The sequence below is a fragment of the Nerophis lumbriciformis genome, linkage group LG22 (genome assembly GCF_033978685.3).
Source record: "Nerophis lumbriciformis linkage group LG22, RoL_Nlum_v2.1, whole genome shotgun sequence".
Lineage (NCBI taxonomy): Eukaryota > Metazoa > Chordata > Actinopteri > Syngnathiformes > Syngnathidae > Nerophis > Nerophis lumbriciformis.
The window spans coordinates 30,678,987-30,699,605 of NC_084569.2; the positions used below are offsets into that span (position 1 = coordinate 30,678,987).

General features: G+C 38.6%; 1 protein-coding gene across 12 annotated transcripts in view; it reads left to right on the forward strand.

Annotated features, from left to right (window-relative positions):
* Positions 1-20,619, forward strand: part of nfixb (nuclear factor I/Xb) — a 527,883-nt gene that overhangs the window by 422,888 nt on the left and 84,376 nt on the right. For all 12 annotated transcript variants that reach the window (XM_061973664.1, XM_061973667.1, XM_061973665.1 and 9 more), the window contains one exon: positions 20,102-20,167. In XM_061973664.1, the coding sequence (XP_061829648.1) occupies positions 20,102-20,167 (66 nt within the window). The remainder of the gene's footprint in view (positions 1-20,101; positions 20,168-20,619) is intronic.

A 20,619-nucleotide genomic window follows, 5' to 3' on the forward strand; every position in this document is an offset into this window, starting at 1 on the left:
TTCGTAAATTCACCAAAACGTCACCGTGGACTTATTGAATCAGTTTAGCTGATTGGAGAGTTAGCTTCTGCAGCTAGTGGGTCCGTGACAATGACTTCCATTTTGTTTAATCCTCCGTTTTACTGCCGTGTTACGGACACAGTTTGGAAACAATTAAGGTATTTAACCTCTTAAGGCCCAAGCTGTTTGTTTAAATGTTTTTTTTTTCTTTCTATCTTTGCTATTTGGGCTTATTGGACCCTAATTAGAATAAAAAATTAAGAATCATCTTTTTCTGTACTTAAGTCCATAAGTAACAAACGTGTACTTCATGTTTAGTGACATGCTAATTCTTATTTTTACACTTTTTTTTTCCAAATTCCGTTGTATGTTATACTCTTCTGACACCACCAGATGACAGTATAAGTGTCCACATAAGCCGCCATAAGACCCCAATTCAGGTACACAATTTTGGAAATAAGAGCTAAAAGGTGCTGTCGACGCATGTGGCCACTCAGGCCTTTAGAGGTTAAATAAATATTTACAAAATATTTCTGTGTAAATAACTTATTTCACAACGTATACATCTGCGGCTAATATATGAAAAAACATTATTTTTTCTTCTAAAATTTACAACAAATAAGCCAATTACAGCGCTCTGAAAAATAAAATGTTGCCAGCCAGTGGCTCAGTTTCAACCTCTTCCTCCAGATGTGACAACAACCAAAAACAAAAACAAAAATTAAAGCTGCAAGCAGTGATGGACGGGACCGACTTTGACAGCACATGAAATCCAAACCGGAGCAGTCATTAAAACTCTTTGGTCAACTTTTAATCAGAAGGGTTCAATCTCTCTCCTGTGCTAGTTTGAAGCCGACACGATAAACGCGCTCAGAGGAGATAATGTTTGAAAAAAGACTGTTTTACAAAACTTTTGTTTTGAAGGGGGAATTGCAAACTTCCTGTTGATTTTTGCTTGGGGTTGTCAATATATGAAATGTAGGTCTAAGTGAGACCTGCATAGAGGTTTTTGTTTCATGTCTCTTAGACATTTCTACTGGAAGTTACAGGCAGTTTTTCTCTGAGTTTTCTTCCTAGGAGCAGTTGTGTCTGTGTTTTCTTCCTAGGTGGAAGAAAACACAGGGAGTTTTGGGGTTGTTTTTTTTTATTAGATCGCAATTTTTGCCAGTCCTGATGTGTGTGTCCAATTTGGTGAGTTTTCAAGCATCTTAAGAGGGTCAAATTATAGCTCAAAGAGGCAAAAGTGACAGTTTTTAGTAAACTTTTGTTTTGAAGGGGGAATTGACAACTTCTTGTTGATTTTTGCTGAAGGATATTAATGTATGAAATCTAGGTCTAAGTCAGACCTACATAGAGGTTTTTGTTTCATGTCTGTACAACATTCCTACCGGAAGTTACAAGCAGTTTTGTCTGTGTTTTTTCCTAGGGGGTGTTAGAGCGCAATTTTGAGTTTTGGGGTTTGGTTTTTTGATTAGATCGCAATTTTCGCCAGTCCTGATGTGTGTGTCAAATATGGTGAGTTTTGAAACATGTTAAGGGGGTCAAATTACAGCTCAAAGAGGCGGCGGAATAATAATAATAAAACCTTACAATTACTATAGGGTCCTCTGTCCCAAAGGGACATTGCGGTCCCTAAAAACAGCGAACGTCGAGTCACAACAGTTGAACGACAGGCCTATACTTTCAAGATGGATAATTAACTGGTGAGGTTTCCTTGCAGTGCTACGCTGCTGACATCCACTGGTATTATCTCGTTAAGATCGTTCCGAGATAACGTGCGATCAGCTGGGTGTCACGGAAGGGAACAAATTCCCATGACACGTTGAAGGGCCAGGACGGAGAGAAGTAAGTTGTCTCCTTGGGAGAAGAGTGGTGGAGTAGAACCATGCAGGGAGGGGAGGGTGACGGAGGTGGTTGAAGGAGGAGGAGGAGGAGGAAAAAAAAAATTTTGAAATCAAGTCCAATAAAAGAGCCGGGCGAACATCTGTGTGGGACAGCCTTGGGGATTAGGAGGGTTTGGAACATTTTAAGCGCATTAAAGATTAAAAAAAAGGGTCAGAATGTTTAGCAACATACTGATAAACCTCTTAAGCGAAACCCAATTGGGGAGGCTGGCTGCGTTTCTTTATCCAGAGGCGGCTGGAAGGGAGGTGTGGGGAGGGGGGAGGGGGGTGAAAGTGGGCTACCAAGACAAATGTACAGATGTACAAATGTACAGATGTACAGATGTACATACAGTATATACATGTACATCAGTGACGTGCAGTCACTAGAGGCAGGTGAGGCAGGGCCTCACCTGCCATCATGGAAAGAAAAAAAATGTAAAAAGAAAAAAAATTAATTAAATTGTTATATGTATCCAGTGATTATACTATAAAGTTATTTTCCATTTAACTTCACCAGTTTTAGATTATTTTTATTCCAAATCGCTGAATTTTCACATTCGCCGTTCAAATACTGAGAAGAGACGAAGGTGAACAGCAGCCAGTTGAGGCACGTCACTCAGTGCCTCAACATGGATTCCGGACTCGGCTAACTGCTGGCCTGCTGTGCAGTGAGACTGTATTGCTATATGAATTATATTATACATTTCCATAGTTTAGTTAGCTGAGGTATATAATGTACAGTGTATTTTGTCAATAATTGTATGTGTGACGTATTTCTTGTGCTGAGCGATCATAAAACGGCTGCAAAAGACGCACTGGCTGAGGCTCCAGTAATCCCGCCTCCTGCACCCCCGCCGTAGAATTGTTATATCAACTAAAGCCCACACTTAAACTTTCCACGAGCAAGATTGAATCTATTTAAAAAAGTTATTTCTTAAGAAGCCAAAAAGTGCAAAAACAATAATGTTCGTGTTGGAGGAGTTGTGAATGACTGCAGGGCCACAACATTAGGTACACCGGCAGACTGCAGGTGTACCTAATTCACAACTCCTCCAACACGAACATTATTGTTTTTGCACTTTTTGGCTTCTTATTACATAACTTTTGTAACCTATTTTCCTGGGCTTTCCTCTTTGTGATGTTAAGTTCCTGTTATGCGCTGTTATACAGTATATGCCTTGAGCTCTTATTTTGAAGGCGCTAAGAGCGGAAGTGATGACACGTTTTTTTTTAAAGAAGGTAAATAAAGTGGTCCTCGTGTAAACTGGAGCCTCCGTGTTTATTTTGTAGTTTCATACAGTATAGGCGACATTTATAAACCCTCGGTTACACTTTTTTAAATAGATTCAATCTTGCACGTGGAAAGTTTAAGTGAGGGCTTTAGTTGTGGACTTCATTTATAAGTAAAGGTAAGACCATAATAACGTTTTTTTTATTAAATGCGCTTTTTTGTGTGCTACAGTTTGTATGTGTAAAGTTAAAGTTAAGTTAAAGTACCAATGATTGTCACACACACACTGTAATGAAATTTGTCGTCTGTATTTGATCCATCCGGTGAGGGGAGCAGTGGGCAGCAGCGGCGCCGCGCCCGGGAATAATTTTTGGTGATTTAACCCCCAATTCCAACCCTTGATGCTGAGTGCCAAGCAGGGAAGAATGCTGGTATGAGCTTTTAAACATAACCTGTTAACTGCTGCCAATCAAATGGTGAATAAGATACTCTTTAGGGTTCATATGTTTGTAAATCTGACTGTGATGAAGTCAGTGCCTCACCAGCCATCAACCTCACCGCACGTCACTGATGTACATATACATACATATACATCAGGGGTGTCGGTTGCACTCAGAGGGCTGCTTGTAACAGTAATAGGGTTGTCAAAAAAAAAAAAGATTTTAGAATGAATGGTGATTAGGGTTGTACAGTATACCGGTACTAGTATAGTATCGCGGTACTAATGACTTAAAAACGGTACTATACCCCCATTTTTTATTTTTTTTTATTTAAAGGGGAACATTATCACCAGACCTATGTAAGCGTCAATATATACCTTGATGTTGCAGAAAAAAGACCATATATTTTTTTAACCGATTTCCGAACTCTAAATGGGTGAATTTTGGCGAATTAAACGCCTTTCTAATATTCGCTCTCGGAGCGACGACGTCACAATGTGACGTCACATCGGGAAGCAATCCGCCATTTTCTCAAACACCGAGTCAAATCAGCTCTGTTATTTTCCGTTTTTTCGACTGTTTTCCGTACCTTGGAAACATCATGCCTCGTCGGTGTGTTGTCGGAGGGTGTAACAACACGAACAGGGACGGATTCAAGTTGCACCAGTGGCCCAAAGATGCGAAAGTGGCAAGAAATTGGACGTTTGTTCCGCACACTTTACCGACGAAAGCTATGCTACGACAGAGATGGCAAGAATGTGTGGATATCCTGCGACACTCAAAGCAGATGCATTTCCAACGATAAAGTCAAAAAAATCTTCCGCCAGACCCCCATTGAATCTGCCGGAGTGTGTGAGCAATTCAGGGACAAAGGACCTCGGTAGCACGGCAAGCAATGGCGGCAGTTTGTTCCCGCAGACGAGCGAGCTAAACCCCCTGGATGTCTTGGCTCACACCGTCCCTTATGCCACCGAAGATGATCAAGAGAAGAATATCAACCCTAGCTTCCCTGGCCTGCTGACATCAACTCCAAAACTGGACAGATCAGCTTTCAGGAAAAGAGAGCGGATGAGGGTATGTCTACAGAATATATTAATTGATGAAAATTGGGCTGTCTGCACTCTCAAAGTGCATGTTGTTCCCAAATGTATTTCATATGCTGTAAACCTAGTTCATAGTTGTTAGTTTCCTTTAATGCCAAACAAACACATACCAATCGTTGGTTAGAAGGTGATCGCCGAATTCGTCCTCGCTTTCTCCCGTGTCGCTGGCTGTCGTGTCGTTTTCGTCGGTTTCACTTGCATACGGTTCAAACCGATATGGCTCAATAGCTTCAGTTTCTTCTTCAATTTCGTTTTCGCTACCTGCCTCCACACTACAACCATCCGTTTCAATACATGCGTAATCTGTTGAATTGCTTAAGCCGCTGAAATCCGAGTCTGAATGCGAGCTAATGTCGCTATAGCTTGCTGTTTTTTCCGCCATGTTTGTTTGTGTTGGCTTCACTATGTGACGTCACAGGAAAATGGACGGGTGGTTAAAATCAGGCACTTTGAAGCTTTTTTTAGGGATATTGCGTGATGGATAAAATTTTGAAAAAAACTTCGAAAAATATAATAAGCCACTGGGAACTGATTTTTAATGGTTTTAACCATTCTGAAATTGTGATAATGTTCCCCTTTAACGGGCATTAATGTGACGACCGGGTCGCATGGTGATGCGGGGTTTGTTCTCCCAGGATGCAGACGGACTTCGGACACAGCGTACAAGAAGGAAAGGATTTATTTAAGAAATAAATCAGACTGTAACAAACAAAAACGTGCTCAAAGCACGGAAGGCAAAAACCAAAGGGGCTAGCGTGGAAGCTAGTATACAGGTAGCAGGAATCAAAAGTCGTCAACTGTTGCGTGTAGCAAATTAGGAAGCCAGACTGACCGGAAAAGGCAGTCTTAAATAGTGCTACTGATTAGTGCTCGGGGAACTGGTGAGCCTCCCGAACACCAATCAGAGACAGGTGGAAACAATAAGCACCCATGGTAACAGAAAACAACACCAGGGGTGCACAAAAACAGGAACTGAGGGCGCCCAAAAACCAAACTGAACATGATCCCGGCAGCGGATCATAAGAATTAGCATGACATTTGGTTTTACGAGCAGAGGAGCATGTTCGGCAGCGCACAATCACAGAGTACTTACAAGCAGACACAGTGTGTAGATAGAAAAGGGAGAATGGACGCATTTTCGTCTAAAAACTGACGATAAAGGTGAAGTTATAACACTGAAACGCCCACAGGAAGAGGTGCTTTAAGACATGGCTAGCTCGTTAGCAGCTAACGTCCATCCACAGTCTGCAGTGTTTTAGCTACTTCTAAATCACTAATCCTCGTCTCCATGGCGACAAATAAAGTAAGTTTCTGACAAGTATCATCCCTGCAGGACGAGGAATAGCTAAACATGCTTCACTACACACCGTAGGAGGATACAATAGCTCACCGGCGTCACAATGTAAACAAATGCCATGGGTGGATCTACACCTGACATCCACTGTAATGATACCAAGTACAAGAGCGTATCTAGTCGATACTACTATGATTACATCGATATGTTTTACCGTCACAAAATCTTTTTTCCTTGTTTTTAAAATTCATATTATGTTCATAAACTCAGGAAATACGTCCCTGGACACATGAGGACTTTGAATATGACCAATGTATGATCCTGTATCTACTTGGTATCGGATCGATGCCTAAATGTGTGGTATCAACCAAAAACTAATGTAAAGTATTAAACAAGAGAAGAATAAGAGATTATTACATTTTAACAGAAGTGTAGATAGAACATGTTGAAACAGAAAATAAGCAGATATTAACAGTAAATGAACAAGTAGATTAATAATCATTTTTTACAGCTTGTCCTTTATAATGCTGACAAAGTAATAGAATGATAAATGACACAATATGTTACTGCATACGTCAGCAGACTAATTAGGAGTCTTTGTTTGTTTACTTACTACTAAAAGACAAGTTGTCTTGTATGTTCACTATTTTATTTCAGGACAAAATTGTTCTTCGATTACAATAAGAAACATATGTTTAATGTACCATAATATTTTTTGCTAAAATAAGGCCAATAATGCAATTTTTTTGTCGTCCTCTTTATTTAGAAAAGTATCGAAATACATTTTGGTACCGGTACCAAAATATTGGTATCGGACAACACTAATACACACACACCGAGCACCCACTGGCAGAAATGTAGATCGGCGCCTATGATAGAGCGCACCGTTTTTTAAGCCGCACCCATTACATTTTAGAAGAAAAATCCAAAAATGTTTCCATATATTAGCCACATTAGATGCGGATATATACGTTGTGAAATGAGTTATTTACATAGAAATATTTTGTGGTCCCTTTTCTAAATAAAAGGCACCACAAAAAATGTCATTATTTGCTTTATTTTAACAAAAAAAATCTTAGGGTACATTAAACATATGCTTATTATTGCAATTTAGTCCTTAAATAAAATAGTGAACATACTAGACAACTTGTCTTTTAGTAGTAAGTAAACAAACAAAGGCTCCTAATTAGTCTGCTGATGTATGCAGTAACATATTGTGTCATTTATCATTCTATTATTTTGTCAACATTATTAAGGACAAGTGGTAGAAAATGATTTATTAATCTGCTTGTTCATTTACTGTTAATATCTGCTTACTTTCTCTTTTAACGTGTTCTATCTACACTTCTGTTAAAATGTAATAATCACTTATTCTTCTGTTGTTTGATACTTTACATTAGTTTTGGATGATACCACACATTTAGTAGGTATCGATCCGATACCAAGTAATTACAGGATCATACATTGGTCATATTCAAAGTCCTTATGTGTCCAGGGACGTATTTACTGAGTTTATAAACATAATATATATAAAAAATATTTAAAAAAAAAACAAAGAAGATTTTGTGATGTTAAAAAATATCGATGTAATCATAGTAGTATCGACTGGATACGCTATTGTACATGGTATCATTACAGTGGATGTCAGGTGTAGATCCACCAATGGTGTTTGTTTATATTGTAGCTTCCCCGAAGAGTTGGTGCTGCAGGGAATTCTGGGAATTTGTTCTGTAGTGGGAATGTTGTGTTGCGGTGCAAATATTCTTCCAAAATGTGTTTGTTGTTGTTGTTTAGTGTGGTTTCACTCTGTGGCACATGTTTATGACAGTGTCGGCTGGCATTGTTCATACTTGCACCCTTCGTGTGACATGTATGGCTGTTGACTAAGTATGCCCTTCATTCGCAGGTGTGCAGTAAAACTTATCAAACTTGCTACAAAATTAACAACAACAAGATTGATTTTTCAGAAATGATTGTAAAGATTGAAAGTTACCATCAATCCCACGTGGGTGCTCGGCATTGTCCGTGGGTGCTCGGGCCCGAACCCATACTTGCCAACCTTGATACCTCCGAATTCGGGAGATGGGGGGGGGGGTTTGGTGGTAGCGGGGGTGTATATTGTAGCGTCCCGGAAGAGTTAGTGCTGCAAGGGGTTCTGGGTATTTGTTCTGCTGTGTTTATGTTGTGTTATGGTGTGGATGTTCTCCCGAAATGTGTTTGTCATTCTTGTTTGGTGTGGGTTCACAGTGTGGCGCATAAAGTTGTTTATACGGCCACCCTCAGTGTGACCTGTATGACTGTTGACCAATTATGCATTGCATTCACTTATGTGTGTGTACAAGCCGCATATATTATGTGACTGGGCCGGTACGTTGTTTGTATGGAGGAAAAGCGGATGTGACGACAGGTTGTAGAGGACGCTAAAGGCAGTGCCTTTAAGGCACGCCCCCAATATTGTTGTAAGGGTGGAAATCGGGAGAAATCCGGGAGAATGGTTGCCCCGGGAGATTTTCGGGAGGGGCACTGAAATTCGGGAGGGTTGGCAAGTATGCCCCAACCACCCACGGGATCGGCGTCTATGCGCTCTATAATCCGTAGAATACGATAAGTGAAATTTAATAAACTGGGGTGCGTGAGTTCCTATTACACTGAAATGCTTCATACATATTCCACTGCTATGTACATGCTTGATTCGAGTGGTGCCAAGTTCCCCTCAGTGTTCCCATCACATCCGACCCAAAATGTGGACGTAACACCGCAGCTGGATTCCCACATTTTGACCAGAGTTTGATACTGAGCTGTTGCCGGTACCCGCACACACTCCAGCGGGAATGACAGGGTGGGGAGCCGCCATAACTCATGGGGACGGATGAACAGGCAGTCACGCAGAGTGGCAGAGGCACGACGCAGTGAGAACAGTGGCGGACTTGTCCCGCGGAGCTTTATAAAAGCCTCCTATCATTTGACTGCGAAGTGAACCGCGTCGGCTTCGGCGGAGCTCCCCTTAAATTACGTCGCTCGCTGACAAAACCAAAGGCAGCTGTGCAGTCGCGTGTTTTCCCGTCGGTCCCTGAAGGCATCACTTTTCTCTCCTGCTGTATCCCTCTTCCAACTTTGTGGGAAGAGCGGGAGCGCGCATGGGGGCGGAGCTATGTGCCTTGTGCACTTCCGCGTTATTAGCAATGTCAACGATTGTAAATATTTTTTTGAGATTAATAACACGAGTCCAAATTCACAAGGTTTGTTGATGATGATGCTAAGTATCGACATAATACAACACACGATGTTAGTGATGTCATGTATTGGTTACCCACATACTGGAACCATTGTAAGGGGAACTTAAGGACTTGGGACACAGAATATGAGGACATGTTTTGTGTGTTGGACACCGGGAAGTGAAGGAGGTAAGAGCGGGAATAAAAGACAGAAAAAGACAATAAGCTTTCTTGGTGTAAAATTAAGCTTAGAGTGCATTCATTTTAATTTTCCTGAGGGAACTCTCCTGAAGGAATCAATAAAGTACTATCTATCTATCTGTCTATCCAACAAGTGACTAGTTGGGCACACAACAAGTACATCAGTTGAGGATAATAGGGGGGAGGGGGGGTTCTTAAAAAGTATTCTTAAAAAGTATTGATTTTGAATCGAGAATTGTTTTGAATTAAGAACCCATTCTGAATCGAATCATTACCCCCAAGAATCAAATCAAATCAAATCGTGTGGTGCCCAAAGATTCACAGCCCTATTATTGATAGTAACAGCCAAGAGTTGGGGGGTGTGTGAAATGTTTTCTTCTTCCTGTGGGGGGCATTGCACAAATATTTGAGAAGCACTGATTTTTGACCAAAAATGTGAATAATAATTTTTTTAATATTTGAGTCTTGATATGGCGAGGTGTGACTGTAAAAAACACTTTAAGCAGTAAAAGACTGTGGAAATAAGTGGTTGATATAAGACTGCACGCTCCAGTCTGTCACCCGTCCAAAACAACCTCTTTAACCGTTAAGAACACATCAGTTCACAGGAGGCTTGTGTGTGTGTGTGTATGTGTGTGTGTGTGTGTGTGTGTGTGTGTGTGTGTGTGTGTGTGTATGTGTATGTGTGTTTGTTCTTGTATTTCTACCCTTCTTGAGACATTAACAAGGAAAAGTACCTTCCATATGAGGACCGGTGAACAAGTTAGGACCAAAATCATGGTACCAATACGGAAAACCATTGCATCTAAGAGAATGTCTCATTTGCACCCCTGGTGGTGAAATCTATCAAAATTAGGGTGGTCCCAAAAAGGAGGGATTTTTCAAATTGACTGTGTGTCGGTTTTAAAAGCAAGCGCTGCCCCTCTGGTCAACATATGTAATAACAAGTGTGTGGGGATAGGTTGATTGGCAACACTAAATTGGCCCTAGTGTGTGAGTGTGAATGTTGTCTGTCTATCTGTGTTGGCCCTGCGATGAGGTGGCGACTTGTCCAGGGTGTACACCGCCTTCTGCCCGATTGTAGCTGAGATAGGCTCCAGCACCTCCCGCGACCCCGAAGGGAATAAGCGGTAGAAAATGGATGGATGGATGGTGTAAGAAATTTAAATGCGCCCCCTTTGGCCAAAATATTAAAAAAAAAAAAAAAAAAATGTATATAGAGACATACTGTAATCACTTGAAGTAAATATTGAAGACTAAAAACCAATTACAAACAAACAAACAAAAAAGAACTAAAAGCAGTCTTTTTCTCACAATGTGTCGACTTTTTTCTTATAAAATTGGGAACAATTTCTCATATTCTTTCTGCTTCTGTAATATTGCAATATTTTCTCATAACATTATTCCTTTTTCTTGTAAAATTGTTACTTTTTAATGCAAAATGGCGACATTTGTCATAAAATTCTGACTTGTATCACAATATTGCCAATTATTTTGTTGTTCTTGTAAAATAGTGACATTTTTTGAGTAAAATTATGACTTCTGTCATAATTTTGCCAAGTGAAATTCCGATTATTATGAATATATTGCCAAAATTGTAAAGTTTTCTTATAAAATTGTGACTTTTGTGATGTAAAATTACGACTCTTTTCATAAAATTGTCAAAATGTTACGTTGTTCTTGTAAAATTGCGACTATTATTGAGTAAAATTCCAACTTTAATCTTAATGCACGAATGTTCAGTTTTTCTAGTAACATTTTGACTTGCGTCAAGTAAAATGACGATTTTTATTATAATACTGCCAAAATGCTAAGTTTTTCTTGTGAAATTGTGACCTTTTTCTTGTAACATTCTAACTCATTTTTCACAGCAAGCTTTTTTATATTTTCATAGTATGTATATATTATTAATGTTGTAAATACAAATCTTTATATATCTAGAAAGGGTGGTCCTAAAGAGGTAGGCATTTTTCAGAGGTCTCAAGAAGGTAAGAAATACAAGTGTGCGTGCGTGTGCGTGCGTGCGTGTGTGTGTGTGTGTGTGTGTGTGTGTGTGTGTGTGTTTGAGATGCACAAACACTCAAAGCTCTTTAGCGGGGAAGATAAATAAATAAAGGCCGTCTGCGCTGGTGTATGAATACGGGCGCACTAAACGCATCCATTAGTGCTGACAATGGCCGCCTGTGAGTGTTTGTGCATTTGTGCCGTACAAGTTCAAGTGTCTCCTCGCGCTTCACGTCAGCTTGTGTGGAACTAGCGTGGTGGGTGTGTGTGTGTGTACCTGAATTTGAACCTCCAGCATTGGTGAGGTGAAAATGCACGCACCTTTTGTGTGCAAGTGTGAGGAGTGCAGTGTATTGACGGGGCAGCAGCATCATGAGTGTGTGTGTGTGTGTGTGTGTGTGTGTGTGTGTGTGTGTGTGTGTGTGTGTGTGTGTGTGTGTGTGTGTGTGTGTGTGTGTGTGTGTGTGTGTAGAGTGATAACGTGCCTGTGTGTGTATTATCTTTGCTGGGCGGGGGCTTTGGGCGACTGTGTGCACCAGATAAGGCCGATTCATCCGCGTTTCGCTATGTGTGTGTGCAATAGCATTTTTGCGGCGGGGTGCACATGTGAGTGTGTTAATAAATGCTCTCAGGGTCAACGCACCTCAGTGTTCGGAAGGCGCACGCACGGCCGCCGGGTGTGTGATGCTTGTTGGCAGCGTGTTCGCCCCGCCGGTGGTCGGTGGAGCATCGCCGGGAGCAAGCAGATCATGACAATACAGAGTCTCCATTGTTCAGAAGACAGCGGTGTCTCGACACGCCGCACTTCCCATGAGTCTTGTTGAGAAGGCAGCGGTGTCTCGACACGCCACACTTCCCGCGTGTTTTGTTCGGGAACCGATGTTTGCACACAATAGAACCGCGCCACAACATACCGAGAAGTGCGTATTAGTTAACTCATAGTCTCCCATCCATTCCTTTTACGTGTGGCGGTCTGCTATATTGGACCTCCACGGGTACCGTATTTTCCGCATTTTAAGGCGCACCGGATTATAAGACGCACCTTCAATGAATGGCCTATTTTAAAACTGTGTTCATATATAAGGCACACCGCATTATAAGGCGCACCACATTAGGCGCATAGAATAGACGCTAAAGTAGAGGCTGGGGTTACGTTATGCATCCATTAGATGGAGCTGCGCTAAAGGGAATGTCAACAAAACAGTCAGATAGGTCAGTCAAACTTTATTAATAGATTACAAACCAGCGTTCTGACAACTCCGTTTACTCCCAAAATGAATAAACAGCTGTTTTATTATTTTCCCCGAGGTAAAGTCAGTGACGTGGTATTTTGTTTACAGCAAGGTATAACATGTAGTGCAACATTTATATCACATACACTGCACAAACTGAAATCTAAGTAAGATTAAATATCTCAAATAAGGGTGATATTTGCTTATTTTGTGTCTGATAAGATAATTCTTCTCACTAAGCAGATTTTATGTTAGTGTTTTACTTGTTTTAAGGGTTTTGGTCCTAAATGATCTCAGTAAGATATTACAGCTTGTTGCTGAGATTTGATGACCTATATTGAGTAAAACATGCTTGAAACTAGAATATCAACTGTTGCAAAGCTGTGTCATCAACACTCACAAGTATAAAACTACTTTTTTAAAGTAATAATTCTTACTTCAAGCATGAAAAAAAAATCATGATGCCGAGCGCATATCATTATGTCAAGATAATGGCACTAGCATTTACTTAATTTAAGAATATTTTTCAACATATTGAGCAAAAAGGTCTCTTTTTTTTCTACCAAGAAAAGTGCACTTGTTATTAGTGAGAGTATGCTTATTTTAAGGTATTTTTGGGTTCATTGAGGTTAGCTAATTTTACTTGTTTTGGGAAGTCTTGACAAGCCGAATTTTCTTGTTCTATTGGCAGATAATTTTGCTTACTTCAAATAAAATACCACTAATTTTTGTATTTTTTTTTCTTGTTTTTGAACACTGACTTTTTGCAGTGTATAAGGCGCACCGGATTATAAGGCGCACTGTCAGCTTTTGAGAAAATTGGAGGTTTTTAGGTGCGCCTTATAGTGCGGAAAATACGGTATGTTTGCAGATTTACCAATCAAACCGCACAAAGGAATTAGGCATGGGTACATTTCACATCTGACGAGAAAGGGTATCATGATAAATCGCGGTGAAACGTCCGACAGTTAGTCTTACCGTTTTTAGATTAAAACTATCGTTGAACCGCAATAGGTAGCACTTTGATAAAGTCGCGGACCGGCGACACGGCTCATTTACTCGAAAAGCAAGCTAGCGCTAGTTGGCTTCAAGGGGAACTGCACTTTTTTTTATGAGAGACCGCATTCTAACGTGTCAATTTAAAAAAAAAAAATTTCAAAGGAGCCTCGAATTTCTTTTTGTTATTTTGTTGGACATTTTTAAAGACTGGCATGAAAAGCATGCATCGCTCTTCTTAATATTGAGGGCAAAATGGGACAAAATAAAAAAATAAATAGTTACTTGACTGAGTCATTAATTACCGTATTTTTCGGAGCATAAGTCGCACTGGAGTATAGGTCGCACCTGCCGAAAATGCATAATGAAGAAGGAAAAAAACATATATAAGTCGCATTTTTTGGGGAAATTTATTTGATAAAACCCAACACCAAGAATAGACATTTGAAAGGCAATTTGAAATAAATACAGAATAGTGAACAACAGGCTGAATAAGTGTATGTTATATGAGGCATAAATAACCAACTGAGAACGTGCCTGGTATGTTAACGTAACATATTATGGTAAGAGTCATTCAAATAACTATAACATATAGAACATGCTATACGTTTACCAAACAATCTGTCACTCCTAATCGCTAAATCCCATGAAATCTTATACGTCTAGTCTCTTACGTGAATGAGCTAAATAATATTATTTGATATTTTACGGTAATGTGTTAATACTTTCACACATAAGTCGCTCCTGAGTATAAGTCGCACCCTCGGTCAAACTATGTAAAAAAACTGCGACTTATAGTCCGAAAAATACGGTAATTAAATTAAATTATGAAATCATGATAAATTGTAAAATAATTAATTCAGTCATCAAATAAGAAATAATAAAACAATGAAATCAATAATTAAATACATAATTAAAAACATGTTTTAATCATGAAATAATGAAATTATTAAATCAATAATAAATCAAATTATTAAGTATAATTTTACATTTGATACATTCATTACTCATTTAATACATTGAATTCCAATTATAATTAATTAATTACACATTTAAATAATTTAAAAAAAATATATTTATTATATTTAATTGATTTAAAAAAATATATATATATATATATGTATTTATTATATTTAATTTTGTGCCATCAGGCCGGGGGTCGGCAACCTGCAGTTCGAGCGCTGCCCTAGTGGTTCACCAGAGCTTTTTCAAAAATGTATGCAAATGGATGGGAAAATATATATATATATTTAGTTTTTACATGTTTTCTGTAGGAGGAAAAACATGACACAAACCTTCCTAATTGTTAGAAAATCCCCCTTTTTGTATTAAACATGCTTCACCGATGAAAGTATTTAGCGAGCGCTGTTTTGTCCTACTAATTTCGGCACTGTAGTTTGTTTACATGTACAACTTTCTCCGACGCAGCCACAGAAAGACGTGTTTTATGCCACTCCTTCTTTGTCTCATTTTGTCCACCAAACGTTTTATGCTGTGCGTGCATGCACAAAGGTGAGCTTTGTTTATGTTAATGACTTGTGTGGAGTGCTAATCAGCCATATTTGGCCAGTGCTTGACTGCAAGCTAATCAATGCTAACATGCTATTTAGGCTAGCTGTATGTACATATTGCATAATTTTGCCTCGTTTGTAGGTATATTTGAGCTCATTTAGTTTCCTTTACTTATGTCCTCTTTGTATTTAACTTATATTTGCATGTCTCATGACACATTATCTGTATGTAATATTGACCGCATTTCTGTTTGTGTGCCATGTTGTTCCAGACCACAGCAAACATTACCCAGTTTACATAATGTGTTGCCTTCATTTTAACACTTATTTAAGGCTTTTAAAGTCATTTTGATAGTAGGCTAATATATCTAATATAGACACTTACATCATCTGTTGATTTCATTATAACACTTATATAAGGCTTTTAAAGTCATTTTGATAGTAGGCTAATATATCTAATATAGACACTTACATCATCTGTTGATTTCATTATAACACTTATATAAGGCTTTTAAAGTCATTTTGATAGTAGGCTAATACATCTAATATAGACACTTACATCATCTGTTGATTTCATTATAACACTTATATAAGGCTTTTAAAGTCATTTTGATAGTAGGCTAATATATCTAATATAGACACTTACATCATCTGTTGATTTCATTATAACACTTATATAAGGCTTTTAAAGTCATTTTGATAGTAGGCTAATATATCTAATATAGACACTTACATCATGTGTTGTCTTCATTATAACACTTATATAAGGCTTTTAAAGTAATTTTGATAGTAGGGTAATACATCTAATACAGACACATCATGTGTTGTCTTCATTATAACACTTATATAAGACTTTTTAAAGTAATTTTGATAGTATGCTAATATATTTAATATAGACACTTACACCATGTGTTGCTTTTTCAGGTTTTGTGGCTCACTTTTGTAATGTGGTGGATAATTATTCAAATTAGACAACAGCTACCTTTCCATCTAGTTGTCAAGAAGGCGGTTCAAAAGGTACAAAACCATTATATTTGCACGGTGGTTTGAGGGTTGGTGTCGGTGTAATGGCACATACACCCTTCCCCCTCCAATGGCAGAGGGCACGGGTTCAATTCCCTGCCAGGGTTGTGCCAAGAAGGACATCCGGGCGTAAAAAAAAAAGCATTCATGCGTGTGACTCGCTGTGGGGACCCGAGTGAGTGAAAAATAGACATAGGGTCACTGATGTGTGAAAGGCATTACCTGAGGGATACAAATACGACGTTTATTGAAGATGATTGAAAGCAACGTATAAAGTCTCAGCATAAAAGTAGGCAGTCTAAATCATATCCTTTATTTAAATTGAAAATTTAGTGGATTTTAATTTAAATGCATATCAAATTGTGCCGTATTACTAATAAAAACAGTTTGTGGTATCATGAATTATTTGCATGCTGGTGGTGACTTGAATTGAGATGCATTCAGTTTATACCAGTTGTCATGACGATTCGGCACTTGTCTCTCGGGCTGTTTCTTTTTCTGAGGCAGACAGGAAGGTTGTAAATCGAATGTTCAGCCTTGACGGGATGATCCCTTTTCCTCCCCTGCCCCTGGTCCTCCCTCGCCGTTATTTGAGTATGTGGGACACACTAAGTTTCATTCAGCTTTTCCAACATGGCCGCCGCAGCACTGCAAGCCAAGCGTCCCGCTGCACTCCATTGACACGACTTGTGCTTTTTTTATGTTTAGGACCATTGGGTGTGTGCGAGACAAACAAACAAAAAACGTGCAACTTGCAAGCGTGCGTGTCGGTTCGGGGGTGCCGTCAGCTACCGGGAATGCATTGGTACCGCCAAAGCTAAGATGGCTGCCAAGCGCTAAAATGGCTGCCAGGACTCTGCGGAGCGACAAAGAAACAGAGGGCGATAGAAAATGAGGAAAAATGCGTGAAGATGGACTCTGAGGACGACATAGTGGTCAATACTGCTTCTCTAACTCTGCTTGTCGTGTCCTCTCTCCTGACCCGAAGCGATGAGGTGTCTTGTTTTGTTGTCTTGCTGGGCCGCCGCAGTGTGCTGGCAAGCACAGCACTGACGCCACCCAGGATTTGGGCACTGATTTGGGCTTTGAGTTCCGGCTGCAAGGGGCTATATTCTGGTCCAGGCCAAGTTGTCCCCTCTTGGTCTTTAAAGGCCTCTATGCCGCAGCGCTTATATATATATATATATATATATATATATATATATATATATATATATATATATATATATATATATATATATATATATATATATATATATATATTTGTGGTATCATCCAAAACTAATGTAAAGTATCAAACAACAGAAGAATAAGTGATTATTACATTTTAACAGAAGTGTAGATAGAACATGTTAAAAGAGAAAGTAAGCAGACATTAACAGTGAATGAACAAGTAGAAAAAAAATAATTTTCTACCACTTGTCCTTAATAATTTTGACAAAATAATAGAATGATAAATGACACAATATGTTACTGCATACGTCAGCAGACTAAATTAGGAGCCTTTGTTTGCTTACTTACTAATAAAAGACAAGTTGTCTTGTATGTTGACTATTTTATTTAAGGATAAACTTGCAATAAGAAACATATGTTTAATATACCCTAAGATTTTTTTGTTATCATAAAGCCAATAATGCAATTTTTTGTGGTCCCCTTTATTTAGAAAAATACCGAAAAGTATCGAAATCATTTTGGTATTTTTATCGGGACAACATATATATATATATTTATATATATATATATATATATATATATATATATATATATATATATATATATATATATATATATATGTACCTCACTGTGAATCTTTTTCGAATTAATCGCTTATTTGTAACGATTCTTAATAGATTAAAACAAATGTTTATGTATATATACATGTATATGTATATGTATATGTTTATACTGTATATATACATATATATTGATATACATTAGGGCTGCAACTAACGATTCATTTGATAATCGATTAATCTGTCGATTATTACTTCGATTAATGATCGGATAAAAGAGACAAACTACATTTCTATCCTTTCCAGTATTTTATTGGGGGAAAAAACAGCATACTGGCACCATACTTATTTTGATTATTGTTTCTCAGCTGTCTGTACATGTTGCAGTTTACAAATAAAGGTTTATAAAAAATAAAACAATAAAAATTGCCTCTGCGCATACGCATAGCATATATCCAACGAATCGATGACTAAATTAATCGCCAACTATTTTTATAATCCATTTTAATCGATTTAATCGATTAGTTGTTGCAGCCCTAATATACATGTATATATGTTTGGTTTGTCTTAGAAGACGTTTTGCCTCTCCTCCAAGTAGGTTTCGTCAACTATCCACAGACATTACTACATAACAAACTACATTATTTTAAAAATCCTAAATCAGATATTACATGTATTGAACTACTCAAAATGTGCATTGGTCCACCTCAGGCAACTTTATATCCTTTTTGTACCGGGTTCCTAAGTCGAAGATGACTCGTTTGAGTAACAGGACTGACACTAACAGGAGCAGGGCTGCTGCAGGCTAAATCGGGGCACTAAGCAGAATTTTATTGGAAGGCTCCACCCCCCCTCCCCATTACAAATTTATGTCACACTTTTCTATTTATGTGAAACAATTTTTATTAGGGTTGTCAAGTCAAGCTTTAGTTATACAGCACATTACAACAACTTATGTTGACCAACGTGCTGCACAGGACACATAATAAAAGCGTGACTAACAGAATAAACAGTAGAAAAATAACAGCATACTTGTGTTAAAAATAAAAAATCAACCAGTAAACTCATGTGATTAATCACAGAAAAATATTTCTTTTTTCATGTTATCTGCAGATTAATCACACAAATTATTTTGGACGCACATGCACCTTTACTTAACTATGGCTTGTTACCTGAAAGGTGTATTGTTGTTCGAGCAGTGGGCAGGTCAATGCATGTTAAGATGAGTGAGGAGACTCCGACTTCAGAAAACCTCCTGATTGGACTTGATATAAAACAGTTTTTGAACAAATAAATGATTTGCATTCAATTAAAACATTAAAACGTGTCCCTGTATGACTTTCTGACAATAATATCGCAGTAGTGTCCAAATATTGGGGTATTTAATCGCTTATTTGTAACGATTCTTAATAGATGAAACATTTTTTTAATGTATGTATACATAAACACAATTTGTGGTGTCATCCAAAACTAATGTAAAGTATCCAAACAACAGAAGAATAAGTGATTATTAAGGTCATCTAAATTGAGCAGTCAAGTTATAAGCGGTAAATAGTCATGATTAATCCAAATTCAAAAGTGAGATTAATCTAAATTATGCTATTTCCATACTTTTTTATTTAAACTTGAATGTATTTGATGCATGTTTTGTACTAAAACAATTTGTCCAATAATTAATTATTAGTGCAAAATTATAATATTACCATCATTAAAACATAAATATATACAGTAGGAAGGAGATTCTTATGGCCCCATTCGTCACGGTTTACCTGACGTATGAAACGTGACACATTGGAGGGGGCACATTCCACTTTAGCCGCCAGACGGCAGTAGAGTGTTGAATACCTTAAGATGTGTTTTGTGGCGACTCCATCTTTGACCACAGCATCAGTTGCTATGTAGAGTGGCGCTTTCCATCGTTTTTCAGCGGATTGCATTGCAAAATGATTAACCGCCCCTCTTTCTCTCAGGCGATATCGGGAAAAGTAGCTGCTTGCAGTCCGGAAAATACTGTACATATTCCTTTTTTTCTGAAGACCTGTTTCTGACAGTATCTTGTTTCCAACATGTTTGGCATATCTCTATCAATCAATCAATCAATCAATCAATCAATGTTTATTTATATAGCCCTAAATCACACGTGTCTCAAAGGGCTGCACAAGCCACAACGACATCCTCGGTTCAGATCCCACATCTCTAACCTCCATTCCTTTACTTGTGTGTTTGTTTCAGAACAATCGGGACAATCAGACAACTCTAACCAGCAAGGAGAGACGGACGTCAAGCCCCCGCCGAACGGTAAGTTTGCATTCACTCATCTGCCATACAGTACACCGGTACTAGTATAGTACAGCGATACTAATGAATCATATTTGGTACTATACCGCCTCTACAAAGTACCGGTCACCCCCGCCCCCCCCCTTTTTTTTAACGGGCGCGTCGTGGTCACGTTGTGACATTGCTGGTTTTACGAGCAGAGGAGCATGTTCGGCAGCGCACAATCACAGAGTACTTACAAGCAGACACAGTGTGTAGACAGAAAAGGGAGAAGAGACGCATTTTGGCTTAAAAACTGAAGATAACGGTGAAGTTATAACACTGAAACGCCCTCAGGAAAAGGTGCTTTAAGACATGGCTAGCTAGCTAGCGGCTAACGTCAGGCACCAGTCTGCAGTGTTTTAGCTACTTCTAAATCACTAATCCTCGCCTCCATGGTAACAAATAAAGTAAGTTTCTTACAAGTATCATCC